The 27,803-nt window shown below is 45.3% G+C and overlaps 1 protein-coding gene across 3 annotated transcripts in view; it reads right to left on the bottom strand.

The window, feature by feature from the left end:
* LOC135905511 (uncharacterized) overlaps nt 1–27,803 on the bottom strand; it is a 374,310-nt gene that overhangs the window by 126,031 nt on the left and 220,476 nt on the right. For 2 of the 3 annotated variants that reach the window (XR_011512759.1, XM_070535549.1), the window contains exons 3-4: nt 19,124–19,198; nt 2,096–2,157 (exon numbers count right to left, since the gene is read on the bottom strand). Coding sequence is in view for 2 of the 3 variants with exons in the window: in XM_070535549.1 (XP_070391650.1) it covers nt 2,096–2,157; nt 19,124–19,198 (137 nt within the window). In the remaining variant the exon portion in view is untranslated. The remainder of the gene's footprint in view (nt 1–2,095; nt 2,158–19,123; nt 19,199–27,803) is intronic. The other variant, XM_070535550.1, reaches the window with a different exon arrangement.

The raw sequence follows: 27,803 nt of genomic DNA, 5'->3' as shown, positions 1-27,803 counted from the left end.
AGCGGCAACCGTAAGCGCTTTGAGCATAAGCACATGCAAGAGGCCTTTTCTGGAATTCTGTCTGGCGGAATGCGTCGTACATGGCAGCTGGTTATCTCATCGCGAGGGGGCCTGCCATCTTGAGGGATGAAATGGTGCTGCACGCACTGCGCATGTGACAGCAGAATAGCTTGATTAAAATTTGTGGTGATGTGCTTTGCCGGACTCGGCCGTAGCCCTCAAGAAAGATGTAAAGATTACAAACAGCCAAGTTTATACTTTCCAGAGAAGCCAGGCCAGTTCTGAAAGCTGGGCTTTCCAAGTGTAGGCCACGGGCAGTAGTTCCCCTAGCTGCCGGCGAGAGACGTTCCGTAAACCTTACGCATACGAAATAAAAGTATAACATGGCGCCGCTAACGGGAAGGCTGCTTTCTGCACTTACGCAATCACGACTTGCCAACTCGAGCAGTCTGTGAATATGAAGCAGGTGTCCGAGACGCCCACGTGCTATTACTAACAGCATAACGCGAGCTGTACGCCAAGTGGGAATTATGTTCAACGACCATGACCGAAGAAGGCTGCATGCGATAGTCATCGGCACATTATTTGCAGGTTTATTTTTTTCTTAAGGAAAGTGTCGTCACAACAGTTCAAATGACATTTAGACAGCCGAATTATTTTTCGCAAGAGCTTGTTTTATTTGCCAAATTTCTGCGCAAACTAAAAGGCAGACTCAATCATCTAAGAGTGAATTTTATGTCCGTATAAAGAGACGAGAACATTCTGCAACTGCATTATTTTGCACGAAAAACGAGCCACAGGGCGCGACTGCAATGGTTAGCTATGCGTCCATAGGACCAAAAGGCTACTCCGTTAATTCGACAATGAAGGTTGCACACGGGATGTTTCTTAGTGTTTTTTTTTTCAGCAGCTGTAGGCAAGGGTACGAAAGGATCAGAAACTAGAGTATAGAGTAAGAACGCAGAGGGCAGCGTTGTGTAACCTCGCCCTCTTTCTTCGTTAGCGCCTCTGCTTCGACCATTTCTCATAGCGTATTTGGCTGACTTGAGAGGCTTTCTTGGACTGAAGGGAGTCTAAGCGCGATTGGTAGTGGACTGTACCAAGCCTTGAGGGCCTTAAGATTCTGGTTTCGCAACGGAAACGATGTATTTTATCCGCTAGCTAGCTGTCCCTTGGCAATCCTTTTTCGGTCGTCCTGCGTACATCAATGTCGTCCCTCTTTGCACTTACTATCTGTATTGTGTCTATTTTAGGTACCTGAAGGCACTGGATACTGCAGGTTCGTACTTCTTTTTGACAACTTTATTTTGTAAGCATCTATAACTTTTTATTGTTTCTCCATAGCAGGAGGTACTTCACTATAATAGCTCGTTTTAAAGAATAATTAAAAGCTAAGCGGGCCCGATCGTTCTACTAGGAAATGTGCAAAGCTGTTACGACTTGCATTGTATATGTAAGCTTTGCATTATTACGCGTCAGGGGTTGACTGGGTTTGGACCATCCAGAAAAAGAAAAAGCTAGAGCCTACATATACGACAGTCTCTAAATAAGATGGCAAAAGGCGGTGTAGCAATTTGCGCCCTACGCAGCTCATAGTTAAATCCGAAGCAGAACGTTCATTATAAACTCGAAAACTAATTGGCGTTGATTCCCAGCATTTGTGTACTATTAAACTTCAATTGCAGACTATCGGCACACAAAAAGTAAGTTCTATTAAGGCCGGTATGTCAGCGGCTGGCGATTACGTTTTATATTTTTGTTCCGTCAATGCTCATAACTGTCCACATTGGAAGATCCATGAACGAACGAACTGACGCGCTTGTCACCCTGCATTCAACAGAACATACGTCGATAGCGAACCACGATGACCGCGACAGAGAAGTAGGTCGCATGCTTTAATTTCAGTTAGCGTGGGTGATATAGCGACTGTAAGCACGCACGTTAATGCCACCATTGCCATTGCACTCCCACTGAGGGGTAAGGACGAGGTTATCTAGGATGGCCTTCACACTGGCATCGTCTTAACACCTAGTCTTGTGGAAAGATGGCGTCGACAACCTTACTGAGAAGACGAGCCACCGGTTGGAAGCCATACCTGTTCGATGTGCCATGACGCAGAAGAACCTGACGGTGCAGAGCCCCTGCTTTGGAAGTGACCTGGAACAGAAGACATCCCGAGGTAAAACCTCTCTCGACCAAACATCTGATCTATTAAGCCGAACAGCCTCCGAGTATAGGTGAAAGGATGTCAGCATAACTCGCGCCTCTCTTACGTCATGGAGTCTTTGCTGGGTTCTATGTGTCGCGAGAGATGGGGCCGAACGCATGCTCCGCGGCCAGTACTTGAACATATACTTTTTAAACGCCTCCATCAACAGCCTATGACAGCGGCTTGTTATATGTGATTAAGCTTCACGTTTGACCGTCCATGGCAATCAAAGTTAAATTTCATTCACGAATGCAGTTTCAAGGCTTTGTTTTGCGAAGCCAGGTCGCAAATTTGTTTTTAATTTTTTTTATAAATTTTTATTAAAGGAGAGACTGGCCACTTTATAGGAGCCGGCTACTCCTGTTCGCAGGGCGAGTAAACCTAAATGCACAAAAAGGTTGAAAAGCACTCGAGAAAGTTAATTTGATCCTTTGCCTATGAAATAAAATAAGGTAGTCAGAAAGCAATAATTTTGAAATGCAAATCAGAAGAGATAAAATCAGCTGCAATCATCGAAGAAAACTGATGCCTTTGTGGCAAAGTCTTTGACATGTTGAGTGATCATGCACGTACTTCAGAGCTGGACGGCCCTATGAACTGTTAGATGCAGATACTTTTCCTGGCGTCACTCGAGTTCCCCGACCACATCCAATCGCCGTCGCATTCCAATTAGGGTGCGCAGGAGCGCGTCTAACACGGTCCCGCACCTGTCCTGTCCAATAATTTGTCGACCCCCCCCCCCCCTCGTGCGCCGCCCGTCGAGCTATTGTCCCCCTGCTTGACTCTTCCCGAAAGTGCCACGGGAGCCGGGCACGGTTCCAGGTAATCTTGGTCCCGAGCAAAGCTGTTTTGCAGCTCTGAAACGCCATTTGAAGAACACCCCATCTGCCGATTATGACGGCACTTGCAGGCCATGAAGCAACGTCGGTGGCAAGTCACCCCTCGGACCGTGGAGCCCTTGGAGCCACCCCATCCGCCAATTGCGACGGCACTTAACGGGCGCCTACCATTGGAGGAACATGACGACACATGAGCGGGCTCAACGATTGGCCGAAAATGACGTCTCCCCGAGACCTCGAAGGGGTTAAAAGCGAGAGACATGGAGCAGAGATATGCGTCCCTGCATTTATTCATTTTTTCGTTCTTGCCATGGGCCGAAGCGTCTAATTTGCTGCCGGCCGTCAATGACTTTATGACTGTTAATTACTTTGTGTTGTTACTGTAAATAATGTAAGTAAACCTTAAGTTTCATCCCAAAATCATCCTCAACGTCGGCCAACTCCCGCACTCAACGGCAAGATCAAATAGAACGAAGGCAAGCGGGCGTCGTGTGTAATACTGGCGGAAACGTGAGAGACTGTCAAATTGCTCGCTTTTCCCAGTGAAAACAGGTTGCACAAACACCAATACACTTTGATCAATTGCATAGTAATTGCCTATTGTGTTGGGCATTGCGTAAGAAGGATCAACCAAAACAACCGCGCAGAAATATTCCGAGTCAGTTGTGTGACTTTAATGGTGCATGGCTCTGTTCTTACGTCCGCTTTCTCGATGAGTTCGGCAAATGAGGCGGGAAGTTTCACTCAGTGTGAAAATGATTTCGTTGCACCACCTCGCAGCATCGCCTTTGTTCTGTTGCAATTGCAGACTTTTGCAAATGTACCTGTGCGTAAAAAAATTTCTTAGAAACGTTCTCTGTGGCTTCCATACATGTGGTCTTACTGGTTCTTGGTAACTACAAAATAAAAAATGGAAGCGCTTCTGTCTAGTAGGCTACCGAAAAGGTCTGTCAGCGTTCTGCCTATATGTTGACATGAGCACCATAAAGATACCTCACAGCCAATCAATAGTCACAATTCCCTGCACTGTTGTGAGTACCGCAAAGCCATCTTCAACATGTTTCATTTCATTTCATTTTCATTCCTTAAAGACCCAGTAACGAGGTATAAGGGTTTTACTTTCCTGATTCACAGCTGTCATCATTAAGCCTTTCGTCGAGTCAGTCACGTGCTCCTTTTTGATGACGCTAGTCGTCTTTTGAAATAAGCGACGATAAATATACTACCGCTCTCACGCAGTGCGTATAGTGTTTTAATAAAGTTAGTAGTTTACCTCCAAAGACGACTCCGTGTTAATTCATAGCACACAGCTTATGCACGCCATGGCAATAGCACTAATGTTGTTGTTTCACAATGCCGCACAAGATACGCAATAGCTGGAAATCAGTGCGTGGCGCAGCATGCTTTAGCAACATTGCAGAACACTGCAGGCTATTACTGTGATTACCTTCTACAAATGCGTTTTCTTTGATGGTGGCCTTTATCAGCCATACCCTGTGCTCGGTTTCGACGGGCGAATTATATATTCATGCTGTCAAGCCACCGTATATCGTATTTGGGGAATGTCACGCTTCATGCCCCATAATGAGCGACAGTTTATCAAGGTGGTTGCTGAAAAAGTATAACGCGCTTTCGACGAACGTATACGCGCCTTTAAATACACCTTCCCATGTGCCTGCGACTATATTGAAAGAAAAAAATTCACTTTAATAAAATTGAGCGAGGTCGGCGGTAATACTATAATAATTTGACCAAAGTGAACTGAAAAGAAGTTCAAAGCGCAGGTACATTGTGCCATGTTGAAGATGAATAAACATCCAGTTATTGCCTTTTGTATTCCTAAGGCGATAACCACAAATGCCATTCCATATTATCTGGCTAAATGTATAGCAGTGCCCTCTCTCAATTTCATCCCGAAGTGCCAAAATGTTTCCTCCATAGCTACATTTTAGAGCACCGCTCTTGGGATCCCCTTCCTGCTGCGAGCCTCGGCGTCGGCGTCCTACCTCATAACCGAGTGAACGAGCGCAGAGAGAGGTGACAGTGAATGCGGAGCAGAGCCGGGGATGAAAAAAAGCGGCGAGAGCGAAGAAAGCGTGAGGAGGAAAGCGGAGGAGGAGGGTACGGCACAAGCGTGAGAAGAACACTAGTGCCGCGCACGAGAAGCTTTGCGGTGACGATGGATACGAGATGGCGCCAGAGTAGCGCAAGTCATCTATACCGAAACAAAGCGCTGCATGAGCAGAGGTTGTCTATGGTGGCTGCTGTGAATCACGCCCAAGCGCCACCTCCGCGATTCCTACAGCTATCTCCCGATTAGTGAGGCCGTCGTGCCACGCTTCGCTTCGTTCGCGATGTGCCACATCAGAGAGATTGTCTGCGTCAGTCAATATACCGCGACATGCAAACACGTATACAGCCGCGCTCAAATTTCGCATTGAGGAGTATTGTAATCATCAGTGAATCGTTTTCCCTTTTACGCGCCCATAGCCATGAAGATATGAACTGCTTATAGAATCGAAGTCAGTGTTTACTCTCTCAAAACGATTGAAGTCATCTCAAAACTTCTGAATTGTGTTTTTCACATCATCTACGTCAATAACGTGTTGGTTGTCGACCACATTTAGCAAAATCGAGGTCGGACACGTGGCGTTCGCCAAAATATGGTCAGTTCGCAGCGCAGTGTTGCAAATGAATACACGGTGTTTTTAGCGTCTCGGTGAGATATGTTTGGCGCGTCATTGGTGGATTCACTCAGCGGTGTTCTAAATTTATAACGTTGTCTTATCACTGGCGCTTCTTTGCCGACACGTGCGGCGATTCATTACGAACAGGTCCGGTATCACATGATCAGCTTAGCTCTCTAGAGCCTTAACGATGTCCTACTGGCAAAAATGCGCGTATCATACAATATACACGTGTCCTTCTCTTCTCATACGGCCACTCAATCGCAACGTGGCACTGTTTATTATCAGAGTAGACGACCTGCGTAAGGGCGCCTGCAACTCCTCCAAACCGGAGTTCTTCGAAGAGATTGCAGAAAACAACAAGAAACAACGGAATCATATTTTTCCATCAAGTCAAAGGAATTAACCGTCTGTCATAGCTCTGCTAGGACGGAAAAAAACTTTAATGGAAAAAGGACCTGCGAGGTTAAGTGCAAAAGAAACAGAGCGTGAACTAGGCCCACACAGTGGGTCGTGATTCGGCTACACTTACCCCATGCGTCGTCAAATAGCATGCAGACAGTCGCAAACATGCAGCTGGCACATTCAATTCCAGTATATGGAGAAAGCAGAACCTTAACGAATTACCACGATATAAATATATATATATATATATATATATATATGAGGCACCCATAGTTTGGAAAACTGGGATAAATTTAACCACCCGGGGTTCTTAAACATGCACCTCCATACTGGTGATATAGTACGGATTATTGTTTGCGTGACAGTAGAAGCGAATAAATGAAGAACACTATGCTATATAGCACTACAAATATATGCCGCTACAATATCTTATTAGATGGAATTTACAGCGAGCGAAATGAATACATGTTGCTTGTGCAGAGCGTGAAGATATGACAAGAATATGTGCGATGGCAAGAGCACTCCCAAACAATTTATGACAACTGCCATGGCGCACACACACACACGCACACACACACACATATATATATATATATATATATATATATATTCTTGTGGCCGATGCACGCGGGCGCCCCGACGAATACGACAGAAGCTCTCTGGCTATCGAGCTGTCGGCTGAATTGGCTAGCACTGCTGCTACCTTTTGTAAATGTACTTTGTAAATAGTCTCCAGTCTTAATCCTTCGTCCGCGTAACATTTTGGTGGAGGGTGCTGTTCCCCGTCCTTCCCACGGAGCTCCGCAGCTTTGATGCATTGATGCATCAAATGGAGGTAACATGGCTGCTCTGGGTACTGTGCCTGTAAGTATAAAATTTTGGGCATGAAATTCCCTTAACGCCCGGTGTCGACGACTTTCATGTGACCTTTAGCCAAAACACAGAGCCGTTATCCGGGCACCAAGACTAGAACATCTGGTAAAGTTGCGAAAACAACACGAGATCATCCGGGCAACCAGTCAAAACCGCATTAGATACGCTAGTTACTTCCTTAGGAAGTTGCAAAAAATATTGCTTTCGAGTTCTTCCGAACGCTTGTTCGCAATATCACTCAAGCTGTAACTTCTAGTACGCTGAAATTTTATTTGTCCTTTCCAATAGCGATGTTTCCAATAGCTCCGCAGCTCCTGCTTTCTGCAATGGCTCCCAGTGACGACACCTCGTCTCCTTCCATTCCTGTGACCCCGACAACAACGTACGTTACGGTTAACAATCCCTGTGATTCTAGAATTTTCTCCGGCCGTGATAATGTCGACGTTCAGGACTGGCTCAACCTGTATGAGAGTGTTAGCCAAAACAGCCTCTGGGACCCTACCATTATGCTAGCAAATGTCCTATTCTACTTAGGCGGAACTCCTCGCTTGTGGTTCCGCACACACGAGTACGAGATGTCTAGCTGGAATACTTTCAATGAGAAGCTCGTCGACCTCTTTGGAAATTCCACTGGTCGGCAGCTCGCTGCTAGAAAAGAGTTTGCTACCCGAGTTCAGTCTTCTACTGAATCGTATGTCTCATACATACAAGACGTGCTCACTCTTTGCCGGAAAGTCGTCGAGAAAATGGCCGAGGTTGATAAAGTCGGTCACGTACTCAAAGGCATCGTGGACGACGCATCCACCATCGACGTCATTGTCGAGGAATGCCGCCGCTTTGAGCTCGCCAAAAGCCGCCGCTTCTTTCCATAGTTCTCCCGGCTCCCTTACACGGCTGCGACGTCGTCTTGAGTTGACCTTACCGCTTCACCAACCTTAAATGACCGCGCCACATGTATTCTTCGCTGCGAACTCGATGATACAAGTCCTGCGCCGTTCCATTCACACCTACTTGAACCCCCCATTGACCAACCAGCCCCAGCGATCTCCCTCATTCAGGCAGTTGTGCGGTAAGAATTTGCAAACCTAGGTTTCTTGCTGCCTGCTCCGTCTCTCGACCTGACGCCCGACCGGTGTCGATTGCTCCGCCTCACGGCGGAGCAGTCGGATATCGGTGGGATTTCACAAATCGACAAGAAAAGAAAAGAAAAGAAAAGAAAAGAGAAGAAAAGGCCTAAGAGACCTTTTCCCTTGACCGAGGAGACCAAAGAGTACACCGCATTTGTTGCGCCGTTCGACTTGTTCGAATATTATGGACTACCTTCCGGATCGATGAATTCCCCAGCGTGTTTTCAAAAGATCATGAATGACATCATGAAATCATAGTTTGGCAGCTTTTGTAATTTTCATATAGACGACATAATTGATTTTTCTTACACAAAAGAAGAGCATAAAGTCACATTTCTCCACTTATCCATTTCCTGCGCCTCGCACATTCCACCCTAAACTTAAAGAAAAGCGCATTCTTCCAAGAAAAATTGGCATGTCTAGGCAGGGAATTTGATGGCTGCACCAAAAGCGCAAATCGGGAGCCCTTTGAAAGAATTTCTAAGTTTGTGAAGCCTTATGACATACATTCTCTGCATGTTTTCCTGGGACTTTCTGGACACTTTAGACCCTTTGTAAGAGAAAATGTAGTCAAGACAGGATGCCTCCCACGGCTGACACAGAAGGATGTACTATTCCTGTGGAATGACGAGTGTGAAGTTGCCTACCTTGAACAAGTAAGGCTTATATCATCCGACCCTATGCTCCGCATTCCTGACTTTTTTAGTGTTTGCGTTGAACACTGATGCATCGCATTACGCAACTGGGGCAGTGCTCTATCAAAAGCTTTCAAACCAACCTGACCACCAAAGGCGCTATGGGGTGGGATGCTACAGCTTACATTGAAGCCTGCAGGAGTGAACGACACCCCCATCAAAAAGAAGCACTGGTCATCTTCAAAGCTCCTCACTGTTTCCAAACTGACCTAGAAGGAGTGAAATTCACACTTTTCACTGACCATCAAGCAGTGACACACCTATTTGATATGACACAATCAGTAGGACGCATTACAAGGTGGGTCAACTACCTGAAACAATTTGATTTCGTCGTCTCACGCCGCCCTGGTCCACTGCTCACTGATGCAAATGCCTTGTCGAGATTGCTCGTCAATAACATGTGGCCATGGACCTGTGCTTATTCAGTGGTTATTGCAAGCTCAACATAATCAAAATGCTTCTCTGTAATAGAGTATTCACAACGCCGATATGCTTCTCATAGTAACGCGTCACTTTGTCCTAGTAAAATAAGAAATCGTAATTAGTGAAAGTACGCGCTTTGGTGTCACTTTCCCACCAGGGAAAAAAAACACATTCACGAAGAGTCGGAGTGCCTTTCCTTGTCTTCCAAGGATGTCGTCGCGTCCTAAAGGTCAGCTTCATACCCAAGCTTTGCTTTATAGCGCGTCCGGTAGATCCATTAGAACCGGTAACGCCAAAATCCTGCGCAGGCTAGGACGAGCTCTGGAGGAGAAAAACGGCGCAACGGCACGCAACTAATACGCCTAATGAGCCTGCAGAAGCCTTCGCGTGAGTTTCTATAGCCCCATAATCCCTTCCTCGTGAATGAAAGTGCCTCAGGCACGGCAAAACACTTCAAGTCAATTACCATTGCGTGAACCAGTACACGGGGGCCACCTGCACGTCAGCTTGCGTGTCCTACAATGATCGATATTCACTTCTACATTTCTTTCGTGACCGGATGCTTTCCGCAAAACCTTTTGAGTTGATGTCGCCGTAGCTTGCGACTACATCACGAAGCCGGCAGAATGCACACGAAAGTGTAATCAAAAGAAACAAGGTGCCCCAGCTTTAAAGAACCCCAAAAAAGATAATGTCGCCTGTTTGTTATTGTCGTAAAGCAGTGATTTGGGCTTGTTGGTAAGACATTGTGAGGCTTATAGCGCGTTAAAAAGACAAGGGCGAAAGTGAGACGTGACACACACAGGCGCTAATTTGCAACAATCTTTATTTCGAGCAAGGGACCCATACATATATACAACTTTTTCGCGTACATCATGCATGCGCTGTTTACAAAAAAACCTTTACACACTATTGCGCAGATACGATAACTCTTTGCGGGAAAGGGCAATTGATGGTTTAGACGGACAGTTATCGCCAAGCCTATAAATCATTTCTGCTTCTATAATTTCGCTTGTTATCCTACCTCGGGCTTTTCCCACAATGGAGCAGTCTCTGTATGCTGGAGCACAAGTCGAGTGGTCACCATCATCCACCCCGGCAACAGTGTGGCTGCAATGCCTGCAGTGGGCGTCAAGGAACCCGCCCCGCTTTTCTGCTACACTATACCGGTGTTCCTTTAAACGCTCGTTGAGGCACCTTCCGCTTTGCCCCACGTTGTTCTTCCCACACCTTAAAGGAAGGTTATAAACAACTTCTTCCACACATTCAAGAAACGGTTCCTGGTGTTTCTTTTTGCACGTGCGCTTATCAGAGAGGCCTGGTCTGGTTAATCTGCACTGGCATTGCAATTTTGTAGCAGCTGAAAACACAACCCTAACATTCCCACATTGGCCTATTTTCTTTAAACGGTGCGATAAGCCGTGGATATATGGGATGACAGCAACGCTCCTCTTATCTACACAAGGCACGCTCGTGGAATTATTTGATAGCTTCGACTTGAGCAGACCCTCAGCAACGCTAATAAGTCCATGTGTAGGGTAACCTGCCAATCGGAGAGCGTTGCAATATTGCAATGCCTGTACAGACTAACCAGACCAGGCCTCTCTGATAAGCGCACTTGCAAAAAGAAACACCAGGAACCTTTCTTGAAAGTGTGGAAGAAGTTGTTTATAACCTTCCTTTAAAGTGTGGGAAGAACTACGTGGCGCAAAGCGGAAGGTGCCCCAACGAGCGTTTAAAGGAACACTGGTATAGTGTAGCAGAAAAGCGGGGCGGGTTCTATCACGCCCACTGCAGGCATTGCAGCCACACTGTTGCCGGGGTGGATGATGGTGACCACTCGACTAGTGCTCCAGCATACAGAGACTGCTCCATTGTGGGAAAAGCCCGAGGTAGGATAACTCGCGAAATTATAGAAGCAGAAATGATTGATAGGCTTGGCGATAACTGTGTGTCTAAACCATCAATTGCCCTTTCCCGCAAATAGTTATCGTATCTGCGCAATAGTGTGTAAAGGTTTTTTGTAAACAGCGCATGTGTGATGTTCGCGAAAAAGTTGTATATATGTATGGGTCCCTTGCTCGAAATAAAGATTGTTGCAAGTTAGCGCCTGTATGTGTCACGTCTCACTTTCGTCCTTGTCTTTTTAACGCGCTATAAGCTTCACGTTGTTATTGTCGCTGCCATCATGTGAGGAAAAGGTACTCATTGTGGATGGTGTCAGAATGCTGCCAACCTTGTTGAATACAGGAGAGCGTAAAGCCAGTCGCACTGTTTCCAGTTTACATTCAAGTGTAAAAGTAGCCCAGTTTTTACTCATGACAGGGGCAATATTTATCTATGAAATATGATTATAAGCACCATAAAGATATGTGAACTATGAATGTACTTTCCCTGAATGTGTAGCGCCCGCAGGGCACTTGGGTGGTCTTTCTGGGGAGTACATTTTCTAAGACAATATTTTTAGGAGCTTTTGCCACGCTCTCATCTGTGTTTTACTTTTGCTACACAGTGGTGATGGCGGATCATCGAGAAATGAAAAGTTGCTCATATGAAGCAGTGGCCCGACATGTTGCAGCATTTCGAGAATGGTGTAAAAGTCCTATTCGTGAATTTCTCGACTAGATAACATACTTTACACCGCACATAAATAATGTAAAAATAGTACTAGTTCATATGACGACGGAGAGGCACGCGCTATGCTTTTTTTTTGTCTCTGGAACAGCGCGCGCAAGCCGGGTATCGACCATCGTATACTTCTCTTCATTATTTTTAATGCATCAGAATCATAGCGATCATTCGACCAAACATCTGTCTGACAGCTTGTGCAGTGCAAAATACGGGAGAGAAGTGGAGAAGAGGCTGGCACAGGTGGAAGGGGAGGAAGTACCTAACAAATGCGGCCCCTCAAAGTTGGCAGCTGGCGCACGGCGGTCAACAGATGCATTTCGCTGACTGGCAAGTCTGTACGCATGTTGTATATTTCAATAGTTGAGTTAGGGAATGTGCTTGTGTTTTGTGTGTTGTATAGTTAAAATTAACAGGGCCTCTTATGTTCTGCCTCAGACGACTTGAAGGCGAAAACTCAAATGCCGATACATCGCACACATCCCATTAATTCACTTACTCATCCTCCTAATTCCAAAGCACGAGGGCTGTCTCGCAACCAAGGTGAAGCGTTCGAGTGCAATAATTAAATATATCTTAATTACCTGTGTCCTAAGTAACTTCACCTTCATTACCACCAAAGATGGCGCTTTCGACTCCCACCATAGGTCGAGGATTCGTAGCTTTTTGTACTTTTCGTGTCGTCGATGCGTTTTCTCTCGAGGTCTACTGACCAATGAGACATATAAGACCTTCACATTAAAAAGTAATGATGGACGCCATGCCTTATACGGGGGGAAACTAAGTCTAGCGCAGTACTGTCGCATGACTCCAATTGATCACTCTCCTTTTATTCCTTGTCGTTTCGTGCTTTGGCTGATATCCTAATATCACATCCTCTTGCGAGATATATATTGTCCTTTAAGACATCATTTTTTTGTTAAGCAAGTGTAACCTTCATGGCCTTCATTACCATCATAATGAAAATCTACACTCCTCGTACAGGTTTGCCTGTTAAGGCGGTCGTTTTTCAGGAGTAAAAGATCCTCAGCACTGCGTACGGGATCTGTTGTTTTCAATACATAGGCACACATCTTCGGCTACTTATCGCCATGGCTACTGTTCTCTTTAGAGAGCGCCTAGATGGCGGCCACGGAGTCTAGAAACATCTTAAGTGCATTTTACTGGGGAACGTGTTGTCTCATGATTATTTTCTTTTACTAACGGTCGCAACGAGTGATTGATCGAAATTCCAATGGCCCGCAAAGAACAGCAGGTGCGATTTTGTAACACAAAATGGAGCGTTCGATAGCTGGGTTGTCCGAAGTCCTCGGACAAGATAGGAAGGTAAACTTATCTTGTTAGTTAGTGCTGGCGCAATGAGAGATAATTGTAAGGGGATCATTTACAGTGAAGCTGTATATGCCTAGTCGAAACACTCGTCCTCCGGCCACAGAAGCCCTACTGCGGGGGTGTGAGCCAACGTTTAGGGGTGTATGGGCCATTGCATTCGTCTTAAGTGACGGATCGACAAATTTCTCGTTGAGCAGGCTTAGAAATAGTTTAGTAGCGGTAAGCTGCTTATTTCCCCGTTCATCTTTGTTTAGTGATACTTTGCTTAAGTTCATGCAGTCTCTCTCAGACTTCGCAATAGGTTAAAAAATGTGTCCCTGTCTGTAATTAAATGAAATGTGCAGCCCCCTTGTGTCACTTCGTAACTACAGTGCATAACCGAACAATAAACGCTATGATTAACGCATTACGAAACACAAATGCTTAACATAATTCAGAAAGATGTTGATGAACTCGCTGGATTAACACAACGAACCACCCTTTGCACCCCTCCACGATGGTGATTATGCGAAGCGCAATCTGTGGTATTTCAAATAAACAATATCATAAGCCCAAGCCAAATATCTGCATAACCTCATTAAAGAAACACAAAGGAGTAACCAACAATTGAGGAACAGTTTGATAAACCGTCAGAATTACCCTGTCGATAAAAACCGGGACTGCGCATTTCATCTTCGCTGGCTTACCATCTGTACCGGGTGCGTGGGTGCAAATTTTCTTTTTTCTAAACAAGAGAGAGAGAGAGAGAGTAAAGCTGCGGGAAATGCTTCAAGGTAGAATGCACCGAGTGTGTTGTACAGACACACAGATTCCAGGTATGTAGTTTAGAACAGAGACAGCATGACATAGATGTGCTTAACATCGATGGGTGACAAATAACCAACCGACTAACGTAGTAGTTTATCTTCACAGTTCTTGTATGTACTCCCATATTTGCTCCTGTATACAGTGTATTCTACGAGCTATGTTTTATTCTTCGATGTATACGTTGCTCCCATTTTATGCTTATGTTCATATTTTATTCAAGCATCTGCGTCTGGAACAGCCTTCTTTAATGAGCAGCATTTGTGTCCTAAACTTTGGAGAAATTATCGGTACGAGTCAGATTTGTAAAGGATTTATATGACCTTGAGGTCTTCACAGAAATGAACAAGCAAGTTCAAGTTCTCATTTATCCAGGAGATCCTAATTTAAAACATTATGGAGGGAGCATTAGTAGAAATTCAATTTTGCTTAGGAAGTTTATTGTGATGCACATAATGGGCCAATTGAAAACTTTGTTTCTAGTACACCGCGTTGAAAAAAGAAAAAGAAAGAAACAAGTTACCGACCCTTCCTTTACCGAAAAATGGGGGTAACCGAAGAATTGTCCTGCGTACACCTGACTTTCTTCACGGTTAAGTAACCCACTGATAAAGGTGGTGGATCGCATCGGTCTCCCGCACCCTCGGCTCGGGATCTTCTGTTCGCTGCTGTCGGATCGTCTTGGCTCGGGCGGCTCTAACGGCTGGATCGGAGCGCTGACGGCGAGCCCTTTCACCGGCGAGTTCTCGCCGCTGCTCGTAGAAGGCTGCCTCTTCCTCGGAGGGACGCACAGCGCGTGACCGTTCCATCCGTTTTCCGAAACTGAACTCAACAGTAACGAAGCCAGTGCAACACGCGCGAAACCCTTTCCTGCCGTTTCCCTCCGCGGCGGAAGCGAAACGGCTCTGGTTTGTTGCGCCTGTGACGTGAGCGCGCGCTTATGCAGCTGGAAGCCTTGCTAATGACTCATGCTCCAGTGCCGGCGCAGCTGTGAACTCATCAAACCGCCGTTTGGCGCAGCTGCTCTACTGTGGGAGTAACTGGTTTTTCTTGCGTGATCACAACCACGCCAGCGAAACTTGTGAGCCTATGCAAGCTTCGCGTGAAAAAAAAAGTGTCGCATGTTAGCGCCCATGCCACTTGTCGTTCATTGCCTTTAGTGCTATTTTATATGGCTCCCGCAGGGAGCCCTAGTTAGGCGACTGCTTCACGCGACCCGCTTACTCCGCCCAGGCACAGCCGAGCTCCACCATTCGCCCAGTGCCATCAATCGCCCAGCGCCATCAAGTGGTCAAAAAATTGGCTCTGCTGCACTGCAGAGAAGCCGGCTTGTTGGAGGCGAGTCTAAGACTCCGCGTGATCCGGTGGCTGAAGCGCTGTCGACATCATCACTTACTCTTCGTTCCCTTCCTGCCGCAGTGCCTGTGGTAGCAAGTGTTTTACCATGTGGCACTGATTAAGTTACGAAGTCACTGCGTTCTGGCGCGCCTACAACTCTTGAAGTATGGCCAGTCCTGAACTGGGTCCTGAACGAAATGAAAGCGGGGAATCATGTTATGCGCTTCCACGCGGGAAGCGTCACGTGCGTCGCCAACTGCTAGAATGGCGTCGAGTCTGTCTTTGGATCCAAGTGCGTATATTTCATAGTGAATAATGCTTCTAATGAAGGTAAAGTGTTTACGTAACGTTGTATATTTCGCACCTACGGAGCTATATAGGAACCATGAGTATGAACTTCTACACCATCGTATTGGCTTAATGGCGCTGGACGATACATAAGCGCACGTGTTTCCTCACGGCATGCACCGGCTTTACATGGAGATCTGGTACTGAAACACTGGATACTTGGGTTTTACGTTTTTATATTCAAGCATCGACGCCACTCGGCTGCCGCGAGTCAGGGTCACATGCGTGTCACATGGAACCGCCATTTTCTAGAAGTTTCGTGTTGTACTTGACACTTACCCTTTAAATCTGAAAGGCTCGCACACGCTGTTTACTTGACGCCGGTATGTATTTTCACCCTGCGTTGCATTTCATTAACCATATTTGAACGCACGTGTAAAAGCCAAGCACATTAATTTGACGCGAGTCAGAAACTGCGTTGTTGAAAGCGCCACCAGCGCGACATTGGCTCCTGCGTATACACGAACAGCTTTCTGGCATGACGCTGGAGCTCGATATGGCGTACTTTTGCCCCATCTCCATAGTCATACACAGGAAGCGATGTATAACACTAATTGCTTTTGTTCTTACAAGTACAATTATGATTGAACACTTTTCACACAACCGTAGATAATCTCAGTACCGTCAACTGCGTGCTACCTATAAGTGGCTGTGAACCGCAGTGTCAGAAACCTCTCTGCACTCGTGTAGTTGAAGTTTTTCTCAGAATTTCAAACAGCCAACGTCCGAACACGTAACCACCGCCCTCACACCCTGCCCGAAAGTGCCGCAAATAAGATTAAAATAGATTAACTAATAATAGTGCTGCTTGCATTACTTTGTAACAAAAATATACTTAGGTTTTACTTTTATAACTTGGCACGGGTTCTTCGGGTTGAGTCTCCTTTCATCCCGCGGTGGTTATTCTCTGAACTTCCAAGTCGATGGCATCAAGCCGTTACGCTAGGGTGAATTTAGGGCGGCTCCCCTTTCTAAAACTTGAGAGCGCACCGGAGCCAAAAGACAATGTGGGCGCAGGCACTTCGCCTCAGCCGTTGGATGAATATTCAGCCGTGGTTGCTCATTAGGCGGCCGCCTTGGAACAAAGGACTGGATAGAGGCGTTGAACCTTGCTGCTTCAAACAAAGGCTGAAAGCATTGCACAGAATTTAAAGTGCTAGCTACCCAAAGCGTAAGCATAGTTAAAGCGTGAGTGCGCCCTGGGCGATGAACATAAGAAAAAAAAAAGGAGGACTACTTTTGACTGGCGCCCTACAGGCGACATGCTCCTCTTTTACTCCTCCTAGCTTTCAGACTGGAAGACTTGCGAGGCTGCGTTCTATACCACTTCAAACTTAATTTTATGGGACGTTTTCTTAACGATGCCTTACGCACATTAACGATATTATCAGCATCGAACGATGTTGCCGTTACTGTTTCCACTCCTGTGGCGTGACCTTATGCGCGCGCATTGTGGTCACCACTGTCACAGTCACGGAGTAGCCTCCGTTAGAAACACGGACACAGAGAAGTTGACCGACAGCGTACTTTACGGCGGGGAAGAGCTTCAAAAAAAGTGCAAGCTATGATCGGATTATAACTTCCATAAGTTCAGCAGCGTCGGTAGGGCGCACCTCATTAGAGACGTCTAGAGAGCAGTTTACCTCACACGGTATATCAAGCTTTATCATTAGTGTGATTCTGCCACACAAGCCCCGGGGCTCTAAATCTAACTCCTGGCCGCTAATAAGCTCCTCGTTTTGTATAGCAATGGCTATGCTGCTAAGATATTAGCAATTCTCAATAGAACGCATATGTGAGCATTAAGAAACTCGTATTTCTTCTAACAAAAAGTTGTTCGAATTGTGATTCTCTGAAAGCTCCCTTTGCGAAGAACTCTTTTTGCAATAAGCAAAACTGTTATAGTCTGGGAACTTGTCAATTTGCACACCGTTTATTTCCACACATAGGTATTTTCGAAAAATAGCTACTGTATTGATATCAAATACTATTGGAACGGGCATTGGCCAAGTACGATGATCAACGTATTATCGCAAGTACACTTGCATATGGCTTCTTACGCCAACCACGCTAAGTTGGCAGGAGCGCTCGAAAAGCAGGAAATAACTGTCATTACAAACCAAAATGACGGGGCCAATGGACAATAGCAAAATTATTTGACATGAACATTGTTTCCTGTAGACTCGCGTAATAAAGGAAAAATGTCCCCTTTATGATGACCTGGAAACAGCAAACTAAGGCAATCAAAAAGGTATATATGCATGCCATCCGCACAGCTTTGTATTTATCATTGCAGCACTGTCGCAGGATGTACGAAATGACGAAAGAATATATATATATATATATATATATATTAACCTGAGGTTATCAGGTGATGACTGAACTTATAGATACAAGTAGATATCAACTCAAATCATCTAGAATACGACGACTCTGCTGCATCTCACAATCAAGTTACAGTGGAGCAAAACTACCCGGCGCCTCAACCAATCAGAGTAGCCAACTTGCACATGGTGTGCGTCCATGAGGTATCAACCCGCACATAAGCCGCCCTGTCTTAGCAGAACGACGCAGAGGAAGGAAACGCTGCGCACTGAAATCCACACTTTAGTGTTTTAATGCGATTAGTATCATTTGCCTACTTGAGCCATAGGACGAAACCAGGATCCTAGTGTAAGCATGAGTGCAGGATCGGAGCACTTCGCACTTGGAACTAGGCCTTCCCCGTTGTTTAAAACACATTGTGTATTTTAGGAAAGTAAAAATCACTTATTAGAACAAACCGTCTTACTTTTAGGTCTCTAGATTGTGTTCAACGCGTTGGTGCCTGTTCAGCGTCTTGGATGCGCATTTTGCTGGTATCAGCAAAATTCACAGGTAGAGCATATTAGTTGCAGTGGTCTTCGCAGACTTCTTATGAAACCGTTTTGGACAAACTACCATTTAGTGCGCTGTTAGTTACATTGTTTAAACGGTATCAGAAGCAGTATGATACGAGAACCCATGGCCGTTCTTCTTCTAAGTTGATGTCGGACTAATTTTGAGCAGGAACAAACAGAAAGGTAACATAAAACACACTGAATTGTAAAGGAAGCTCACATCAATGTACTAAAGAGGGTTCACAGCAAAGGTCACCTAAATAGCCCTGTAAGACATTCATCCATAATTTTTTCAAGCTACGTGCATTGAGATCATGGTTTAGTAAACAAAAACCAGCTTAATATCCCGTGAAATGTTCATATATTTAGAGCTTCATAAAAGATTTCTTTTGTTGTTGGCATGCAAAACAAAGGTGCGTTCACTTGCACTACTTTGTAGGTTGCATATAAGGATTACACATGTATAAGCCCGTACGCTGATAATTGCATTGCGCTCACAAAAAACATTCGTGTGTGTATCCGGAAATATTACGCACCAAGGTACTGACCAAACCAGCAGGAGACAGCAACAGCGTCGCCAAATCCGGGAGCGGAGGCACCAGAACGTTTCGCTGTAATAGTGCACAAAATTGGAAATAAACGCAAGTTACGATGCTCACTTAGTTATGCTGCTTGCTTTGTGTTATCACTAGCCTGTATCACACGCAATGAGTTTTAACAAAAATTTATTCCGATCAATGGACGCTCGAGGCGTGTCCCTTTGTCAGCGCCGATGCCACCGCCGATGTCGTGCTCGTCGATGCTAAGGCGCGGCTCGCACGCAGAGTTCGAGTGTTGGAGGGTCTCACATCAAATTCTCTAGCGCATCACAAGTAATGCGATGCGCCAGCGTTTACATTTAGCGCATTGCCCCTGACGTGATGGTGGTGGCACACAGTGTCGCACGGCGTAGCCAAAGCAGTGCTTGAAGCATCGACTTCGGGGTCGCCATTTTCTCACACATCTTGCCGCCCCGTAAGTCAGCGAGAGCAGCAGATCCGCAGCGAATTCCCTCCCCATGAGCCCTGATGCCAGGCAATCGCGTTTACACGCACTCCGAAAGTCGACTTACTCGTCTCAATCCCCCCCCCCCCCTGTCTAGAGCATTATTATGGCGCGTTTTCCTTGCCTATGAACTCCGTTTACATGGGTGCGATGCGCTAGAAGAATAATGTGATGCGATGTGATGCGCCAGCTGTCACATTCGTGTAAACGTGGCTATAGACGCGGAGCCTGCAAACACGACGAAGCGAAGTGGGCTCACTCGTCAGCACTACGCTCAATCACATTGGTGGTGCATCGAGGGCAGGGGTCTGCCTTCCGCTGCTGGCGTGAACGCTGTGCACACGCGCACTGTGAGCCCAATGGCGTTCCAGCTGAAGTGCTGCGCGTATGCATCGGTCCGAGCGGAAGGGACCGTAAGCGTCAGCCTAACGTTATCCGATGTTTTGTTGTGCAGTGGCAAGTACCCACGGTTTCGCGTCAGTGTCATATATCGTGCATCATCGCGTTGCGACGCTTGCAACCTTGCTGGCGACGTTCCTCCTGGTCGCTGCCAAGGCGGTGTTTTTTCTGCCAATGAGGAGTTGCCTTGCGCGCTACGTCGCACTACCATGCCTTTCTATATTTGCCTGCACGTGTACATGCACTTGTACCTGCACTTTGTATATTACAAACACCACCTGAGGAGTCGAAGCGCCGCACTTAACCTTGACATCGCAGTCATTCTTTCGCCTTTCGGGCGAAACTGTCCAAATTTTATGCGCTTGTAAGAGCATGACGGACGCCAGTAGTTCATTCATAATAGCACAAACTGCCCTTTTATTGAAAAGGGAATTACAAAGTCACTGCAATAGTGCACCCTCAGCTACTGAGGTAGAACGTATCCCTCCTCAACATATATATGTTTTTAACACCGGGCCTTTAGAACAGAGTAGCTCAAAAATGAATGAAGTATTGTATTCACATGCACCTACTATACTAATATACAAGCATCCCTGCATCTTGCAATTATATTTCATCACCCACAAGAATTTTCAGCTAACATGTACATTGGCTACTTCTGATAAAGACTCTTGGAATACCCGACCAGTATCACGGTAAGTTTTCGCATATATGCGTGACATTTCCAATGCCTAGGAATTTACAGACTGGCATATCGCTTTTGGCAGATAGCTGAAATGGTGGAGAAATGACATCATTATACAATTTAAATGGTGTGTTGCTTTGCTGACTGCGCCTGGGGGGATTGGATGAGTGGCGAAGTTTTTTCAACTCCGTGATCTCTATATCTTCACTCGCAGTTTGACTCTGCTTTTAGCGAATGAATGAGCCGGCAGTATTAAATAACTTCAATTACACCAAATTCACTGTATGAAGCAAGCTTTAATGACCTAAACATGTGCTGTGCAAGGCGTGTTTTTGGTTAGATATCTATTGAAAAGTGCTGCAAGTGACAAGAATGTGATTGAGCGTTGCCACAAAATAGGTAAATCACATGCATGTAGATAGCAGACATATTGACAGATGTTGTAATTAGTTATGCAGAAGCCTCGAACATCGTGAAATAAATTCCAGTTTACCTCTATGAGCTAGTTCTGCAGTAATGAGTGGGAGACTGTGTGCCAGTAGGAAGGTCACTGTATTTTCTTAAGAGGAAGAGTTTGCTCGGAGGCTCATATCTAAATGCGTGTGACGTGATAACTCGTTTTCCTTGGCACTACACAAAATTTGGCGAGGTTCATTGCATTAAAAAGAAGAAATTGGAATTGTGCGACTATAGGCAGCGGATTTTTCAATTAGGGAGACAAGCTTTTAATAAAAATTGCTGAATATTGCAAAAGTACAATAAACGAAAGTATCAAGTTTACGACTCCTTACCTCAGCCACGAAAGGCGATATCACAATTCTGTAAACTGCCCCTAACATTAAATCTAAAGCGGATGAAATTGAAGTAATATGCACCCGTCTGAAAGATTCTACTAATTTGTAAGTTGCACTTTAACAATACACTTGTAAACAATAAGACAAATTTACATAATCTGTAAATTCATACGTCAAATTAATTGGATTTAGATTATTTAGGAGATTCAGTTTGCAGAACTGATGTATCTGTTTTGGTGCAGAGTAAGATTTGTAACCTTCGTGCTTCTATTTTTTTAGTACCAATTTTTGACAATTTTTGCGAAAACTTCGAGACGCTAAAAAAAAATTCTGCTTGCTACAGTCACCAGAATCACTGTTGGGCTGTGATGCCTTGTGCCGACGCCTTCCAAACGCGAAACAGGCCTATAAATAGCTGGAGCAGTCTTTAACGCCTTGCACAAGCCCAGATGTGTCGTGTGCGGTAGCGCTTGTGGATCGTAATGAGAGAGAGAGAGAGAGAGAAAGAGAGAGAGAGGAATAGTAATTCCGGACACTGGAGCTTCCAGTAATGTGGCACCCCTTGTAAAGAGTTGCAGCATTTGCGCATGCTCAGTTAACAGGATGCAAAACAGCAACAAAAACGGGAATGACATAGAAGACGCTGACGTATTCTTCGAGAGGCGACAGCTACAACAGTAGATCGAGGACGCAACTCTAAAGCTTTACGCCGACGCCGTGCTACATGCTAGGGAAAAATACATCCACATCCAGCTTACTTTTCGGATAAAAGAGATTCGTGCAGTCTTTTCGAGTAAAGAATTTTCAAAAGACACTTCAATCCTTGCTCATCACTCACTAAAAACAGCAAGACATAGTATGCGGTGAAATAATTATTCGACCACTCACATGGTAAGCTCCTGCTATCACCAATACACCTCGTTCACGATTTAGCATAAACCCTCTAATATTTGAGGGAGGTTCTTAAGAAACCTGTAAGACCTGTAAGTGAAAATAAGGGTAAGTCAGCGTGGTGGTCGCGTTCGTAGCAGCATGGCCTTAAGTTCGGTCTAGCCCAGTGCGCTTTCTCCTGAGGACTTTTGCGACAGGTAGGCAGTTTCTCACGCTTCGAAAACATATTGACCCGTCACGTCCTTAGCTGATTAGCTCTGCTACTTGCCATTCATATAAAAAAATTGTAGATGGTATCTTCCCAGATTAGCATCAGGACGACACGTGCAAATTGTTCCAGGAAGGACCAGCAACACTCAAACACATGCTGTGGGAGTGCAATGTAGTCATAGCAGGGATGTCAGTTACTCCGGAGACCCTGTTGTCGAGATGGGCCGCCGCTCTGCGCAGCTCAGACCTCGGAATCCAGACGTGGGCAGTCCAGCAAGCCCGTGAGGCGGCGTTGAGGCAGGGCCTTGACGTTCCCCCGTGGGATACCTGAGCCCGGGTCACGTTAAACCTTGCCGGACGTACAAAAAAGTTGTATCCATCCATCCATCCATGGTGAGTCGACCTAATTGAAGAATGACGAGACACTGCGGTGACGCATGGTAATATCTCATGCATGTACAGACGCGCACATCACACACTTTGAGCTCGAGGTCGCGAGTTCGATCCCGGCACTGGCGGTTGCATTCAAACGAGCGCGAAATGTAAAAGCGCTTGTCTACTTCGATTTTGTTCCGCGTTGCACAGCACAATCGTGATAAAAATTAATGCTTAGTCCCCACTGTAAGGCGGGCTTCGAAATCATATCTTCCTTCTGGCGTGTAAAAAGCCATAATTCTTCCTTAACAGACGTGAATATCACAACGGTAAGCTTGGCGCGTGAAAATGTTCTAAATTACAACAATGGGAAAGCCAGCTGGCTTTAAAGTAATAGTGCAGAAATTACACAAGAAAGGAATAAGGTGGTGTTGCTGTAAGAATTTGGTTGTTAGCCAAGCAACAATAGCGCTGTCGCACCCCGCAGACCACAGCTGCAAAAGCACACGTGGACAACGATGTTTCTAAGCATTCGCGAAGGAAGTTTACTATGTCTTTTCTTCGCCTACGAGAGTAAAACAAAACATGGAGATCGCAAACGCAGCAGCTCGTGCGAGTCGCACGGTGAAGCTCTGCCTCGCTATACATTGCCGCAGCAGCGCAACAGGCGTGTTCAGCGGTGTTTTATGAAGTACCCCGCCAACGCGTTCATTATAAAGGTTTGAGCGCTCCCTAGCAGAAGCACGGTAGAGCAGCGGGGGAACAAAAACGACCGAAGCGCAGTTTCTCCTGTTCCTGTAGTGTGGCACAAACTTGGCGCCATGTGGCGAAGTTAATTAGGTCGCGGTAAGCGGTAGCAGGTTTCATACGTAGGTTTTTATTTAGGAAAGTGTTTTCTGGCGCGTACTGCTCGTTCGCAGTGGAGGAACAGCGTGTAATTTTGCATTGCGCTGCGGTGAATAAGTAAAGCGCGTTGTACAATGGTACATTCAGTTAATCGACGACTTTTTGAGATCTTGAGTTCGTGCGCTAGTTCGAGATGTCATGCTTTGTAAAACTGTGTTCTGCTGCCCGAGCGTTGTTATGTGAATCTTAATTTCCCGCATGCATGATAGAAAACACAGCCTTTATATTTAAGGCATTACGACCCCATGAAGGTTACACCCCAGAGTCACAATTGCTTAATGTCATGAAGTAATGCTGATTACTGAGAAGACATATTTTAATGCCGTAGCTTGATTATGCAGTGCGGAGTACAATCGGGCGCCTGGAACTTTCCTCTTGTTTGCTCCTAAAGCTGCGCGAAATTGCATTGTCAACAATTTTCTCTGGCACGTGGACAAAAATAAAGGGTGCTTTTGAAGGCCTGAACACTGCGTTTATTTATGCCTGCTCATGCCTTCTGGTCTTTTCATCGTTATTGTGTTTCGCCTTATCATTCAGCCCTTTTACAGTTCACAATTTAGAAGGAAGAAAAATTACGTCTACGTGAGAAAAAATCCTATAAACGCATCAGATACTACAGCCGTCAGCACGTTGCTTAGCAAGAGGAAGATTTCTTCTACTGCTGCAAATACAGTCAATTTATGTCTTCGTCAGGGTGATGGATGAACACGCACCCACGTACGTACGCACACACATGCCCCCCCCACACACACACACACGCACACACACACGTGCGTGCACACTCAACATGCACACACACACACATTCTGAAAAATTATGAGCCAAATAACTCAGCCGAGAAAATCCATAACATTTAACACGTCGAGGACATCTTTTTTTGCATTTGTGATTAATAAGTTTCTTAACTTATTAGAGCATTTTGTTCCTTTCCAGATGGACGTACTAAGAACTTGCATACAATTTCTTGCAGCTTATGGCTGGTTCTTGACAGTGGCTTGTTTCCCAACGATAACATCGTCCTTTTCTCAGAACATCGATCATGATTCGTTGTCGACATCATACGGATTCTTTTGATGCAACGTACCTCTTCTCTTGTAAGTCTACCCTTCCTCGTGTCTCTGGCTTCGCATGGGTGGATCAGTGAGCGAAAAAGCTCCCAAGCTTCTTACCTACAGCATGTGGGCAGCTACGCTAGTGCCGAGAAAAGCACAAACTACGAATCGTTTCCTGTAGCTTGGGGCACCATGTGCAATCCGCAGCCTCACAGGATGCGTGCTCTGGCAGGCGGGTCACGCCTGATAGCTTCCGCTTCTCTGACAGCCAAGAAAAAGACGGATAACCTGCTGACTACCGGATCCCGCTGCTGTGCTTGGTAGGCGTCGAGTCGACGTGGTGAAAGGAAAACGAGCGAAGTCATCAGAGCTTCGGGAGAGAAGTACGCAGGGAAAAGAAAGCAGTAGCGCTCAGCTTCAACTTGCAGTGTTGCACGATGTTGAATGCTGTAGCAGATGTTTGTTGGTTTAAAGTTTTCAGCTATTACCAAATGAAGAAAAACGGGTACGGTATAAACTGCATGCAAAAACGCAATACATTTCGTTAAGCGTGAGCTCGATGGTGTAACCGCGAGGTGATTCTTTATTGCTATCTTTGTTGGAGGAGATGGAATCACGTTCTTTACTATACAGACGGTTATGTGCTCAGTTCCTTAGGGCAAATGATAAAATACCATTTATGTACTAAGTGCTTAGCCTTTAGTGGAATTAGCTATTGACCTAGCGTCTGCTGCCTCATGCACTATTAAGGTGGTAAAACTAATCTTTCTTATTTCTTATTATTTTAGACTAGATGTTGACAGTTGCATATTTCACAAGGAAATAGAAAAAGAGATGATCTTTAAGCACCTGTAGTCACTTTTTCTTTTTTGGAAGTGTTATATATAGAAAGCTACAAGGCCAAATGCTCTTATATTTATGTTAGAATACACAACAGTAAGACGTGAAAATTTTCAAGCGCTGTACAGCAGATTTGAAAGATGGTTTGAATATGTTTCACAATAGGAACATAAAAGCTTGCTATGTGATGCGAGCAGACCTAGCGCCAGCTGTCACAAGTGTTATCGTCCATGATTTCACATAGTGGGTTGCGTAACGTTGGGTGCATGATACGCAAAGACCAAAATTTCGAAGCGAACTTATATATGACAAGCCTTTCTCGGACAAAAAAAGATGACGAAGGGTGGGGGGCGTGGTATTTAATTTCTACGTCATTAATTTCTGCCCCCAAAACAACTATGTTACGTACCATGTGGCCGCTTCTTTCCCCACTCTCCCGGGCGGTTTGAAACATTCGCTTTCTAATGGCATTCTCAACAAACAGCACTGGCGTGCATCGGAGCACCCTGGGGCGACAATTACTCGATGAAACGGCACACCTGGGCACCCCTGTGCGGTTTGTCGTGGTTGTCATAAGTATTTGAACATGACCTCTACCATGTCAACTTGTCCAGTTTTACGTCCCAAACAGCACAGTGGGTTATGAGGAATGCCTTAGCTGGCAGCTCCAGATTAAGTTCTACCATATGAGGTTTTGTTATAGTGCATCTACACCCAAGTACACGAATGTTTTTAAATTCTACCCATGCCCGAATATAACAGCCGTTGCAGGTTGTCGGAGCCGGTGACCTCGTGCTCTGAAGCAGAATGCATAAAGCACCGTGGAGGCTAATATGACACCTTTTTCCTGTGATTACATATTTCTAATGTGGCGACCGGGTGTAGCACACTAGAGAAGCAGTGTGCATGGTTTTGTATCTTGGACACTTTTTTAAAAGGGTAACAAAGAGCAACACTAAACCAATTTAGAGTGACACATGTATCCAAACAAAGCTGTATGTTTAATAACTTCGGCTATACGTTCATAATAATAAGAAACGTCGTAAGTATGAATTCCATTTGTTTATATTGCACCGAAACCCCAGTACCAGTAGGTCAGTGTGACGTGACTTATTTTAATGCATTTGTTTCGCATATGGGCCGTTATAAGTCCCCGCGTGTTCTCAGACCTTGATAAGTTCAATTTATTGGTATATTTACCAATAAAAATTGACTAGGCCCGACCAGAACCCGCAAGAATGCGTGACGTCATGGTGAACTAGTACAGGAATTTCAAGGCTGCGTCGCCACCTGTCTCATATTTGCATCTTCTTTGGCATACAGAGTCTCTTCTTTCAGCAACAAATCCTTTCTTGGCAGTGTAGAAAGGTAATTTAGTAATACAACTTAAATAGTGTTTCTCTTTACTGCGCCTTTAAATCTCTGGATTTCAGTAGGTTAGAAATGTGTCATGGTATTCAAGCACTGGATAGTTCATTACAAAGCTCCGAATCTTTGAAGCTATCACAGGTTTTGCTTACAGTGTCTTTTTAGCCATAGGCACTTTTAGCACCGAACAAACTTTCAGGAGCGTTCAGACGAAGCGTGCACATTCCACGCACTGCCATGCAGTTAGCCCATTGGCGTTACGTACTTCCTGCCCTCGAAACGTTTTTTTCTTCTACTTAAAACGCTTAACACGGCAAGTATTGGTCAGTGTTGTGCTGCCGCCTTCTCCAGAAACATTAGATTGCCGATCAGCAAAACAAACAAACGGTCCGGCAATAAAGCAAATTTCGCAAGCATACTTCAACAACAGTAGTAAATGAAAAAAAAAAGACAGCACTCAAATAAGTTTATAACCCAACCAGAATGCTGTGACAAAGCAATAATATAAGGCACACATCAAGTTTTAATACGTAGCTATAATGACACCTTTCAAGGTTGCTAAAGCTTTAAGAGCTGATCGTCATAGTGTTGCGTTATTTCGTGGCCCAGGCAAGTTATCTATGCTGGATGAACGATTTCGAAGGGTCATCAA

Source organism: Dermacentor albipictus, chromosome 3 (assembly GCF_038994185.2).
Source record: "Dermacentor albipictus isolate Rhodes 1998 colony chromosome 3, USDA_Dalb.pri_finalv2, whole genome shotgun sequence".
NCBI lineage: Eukaryota > Metazoa > Arthropoda > Arachnida > Ixodida > Ixodidae > Dermacentor > Dermacentor albipictus.
This window is presented reverse-complemented; position numbering and strand designations above follow the sequence as displayed.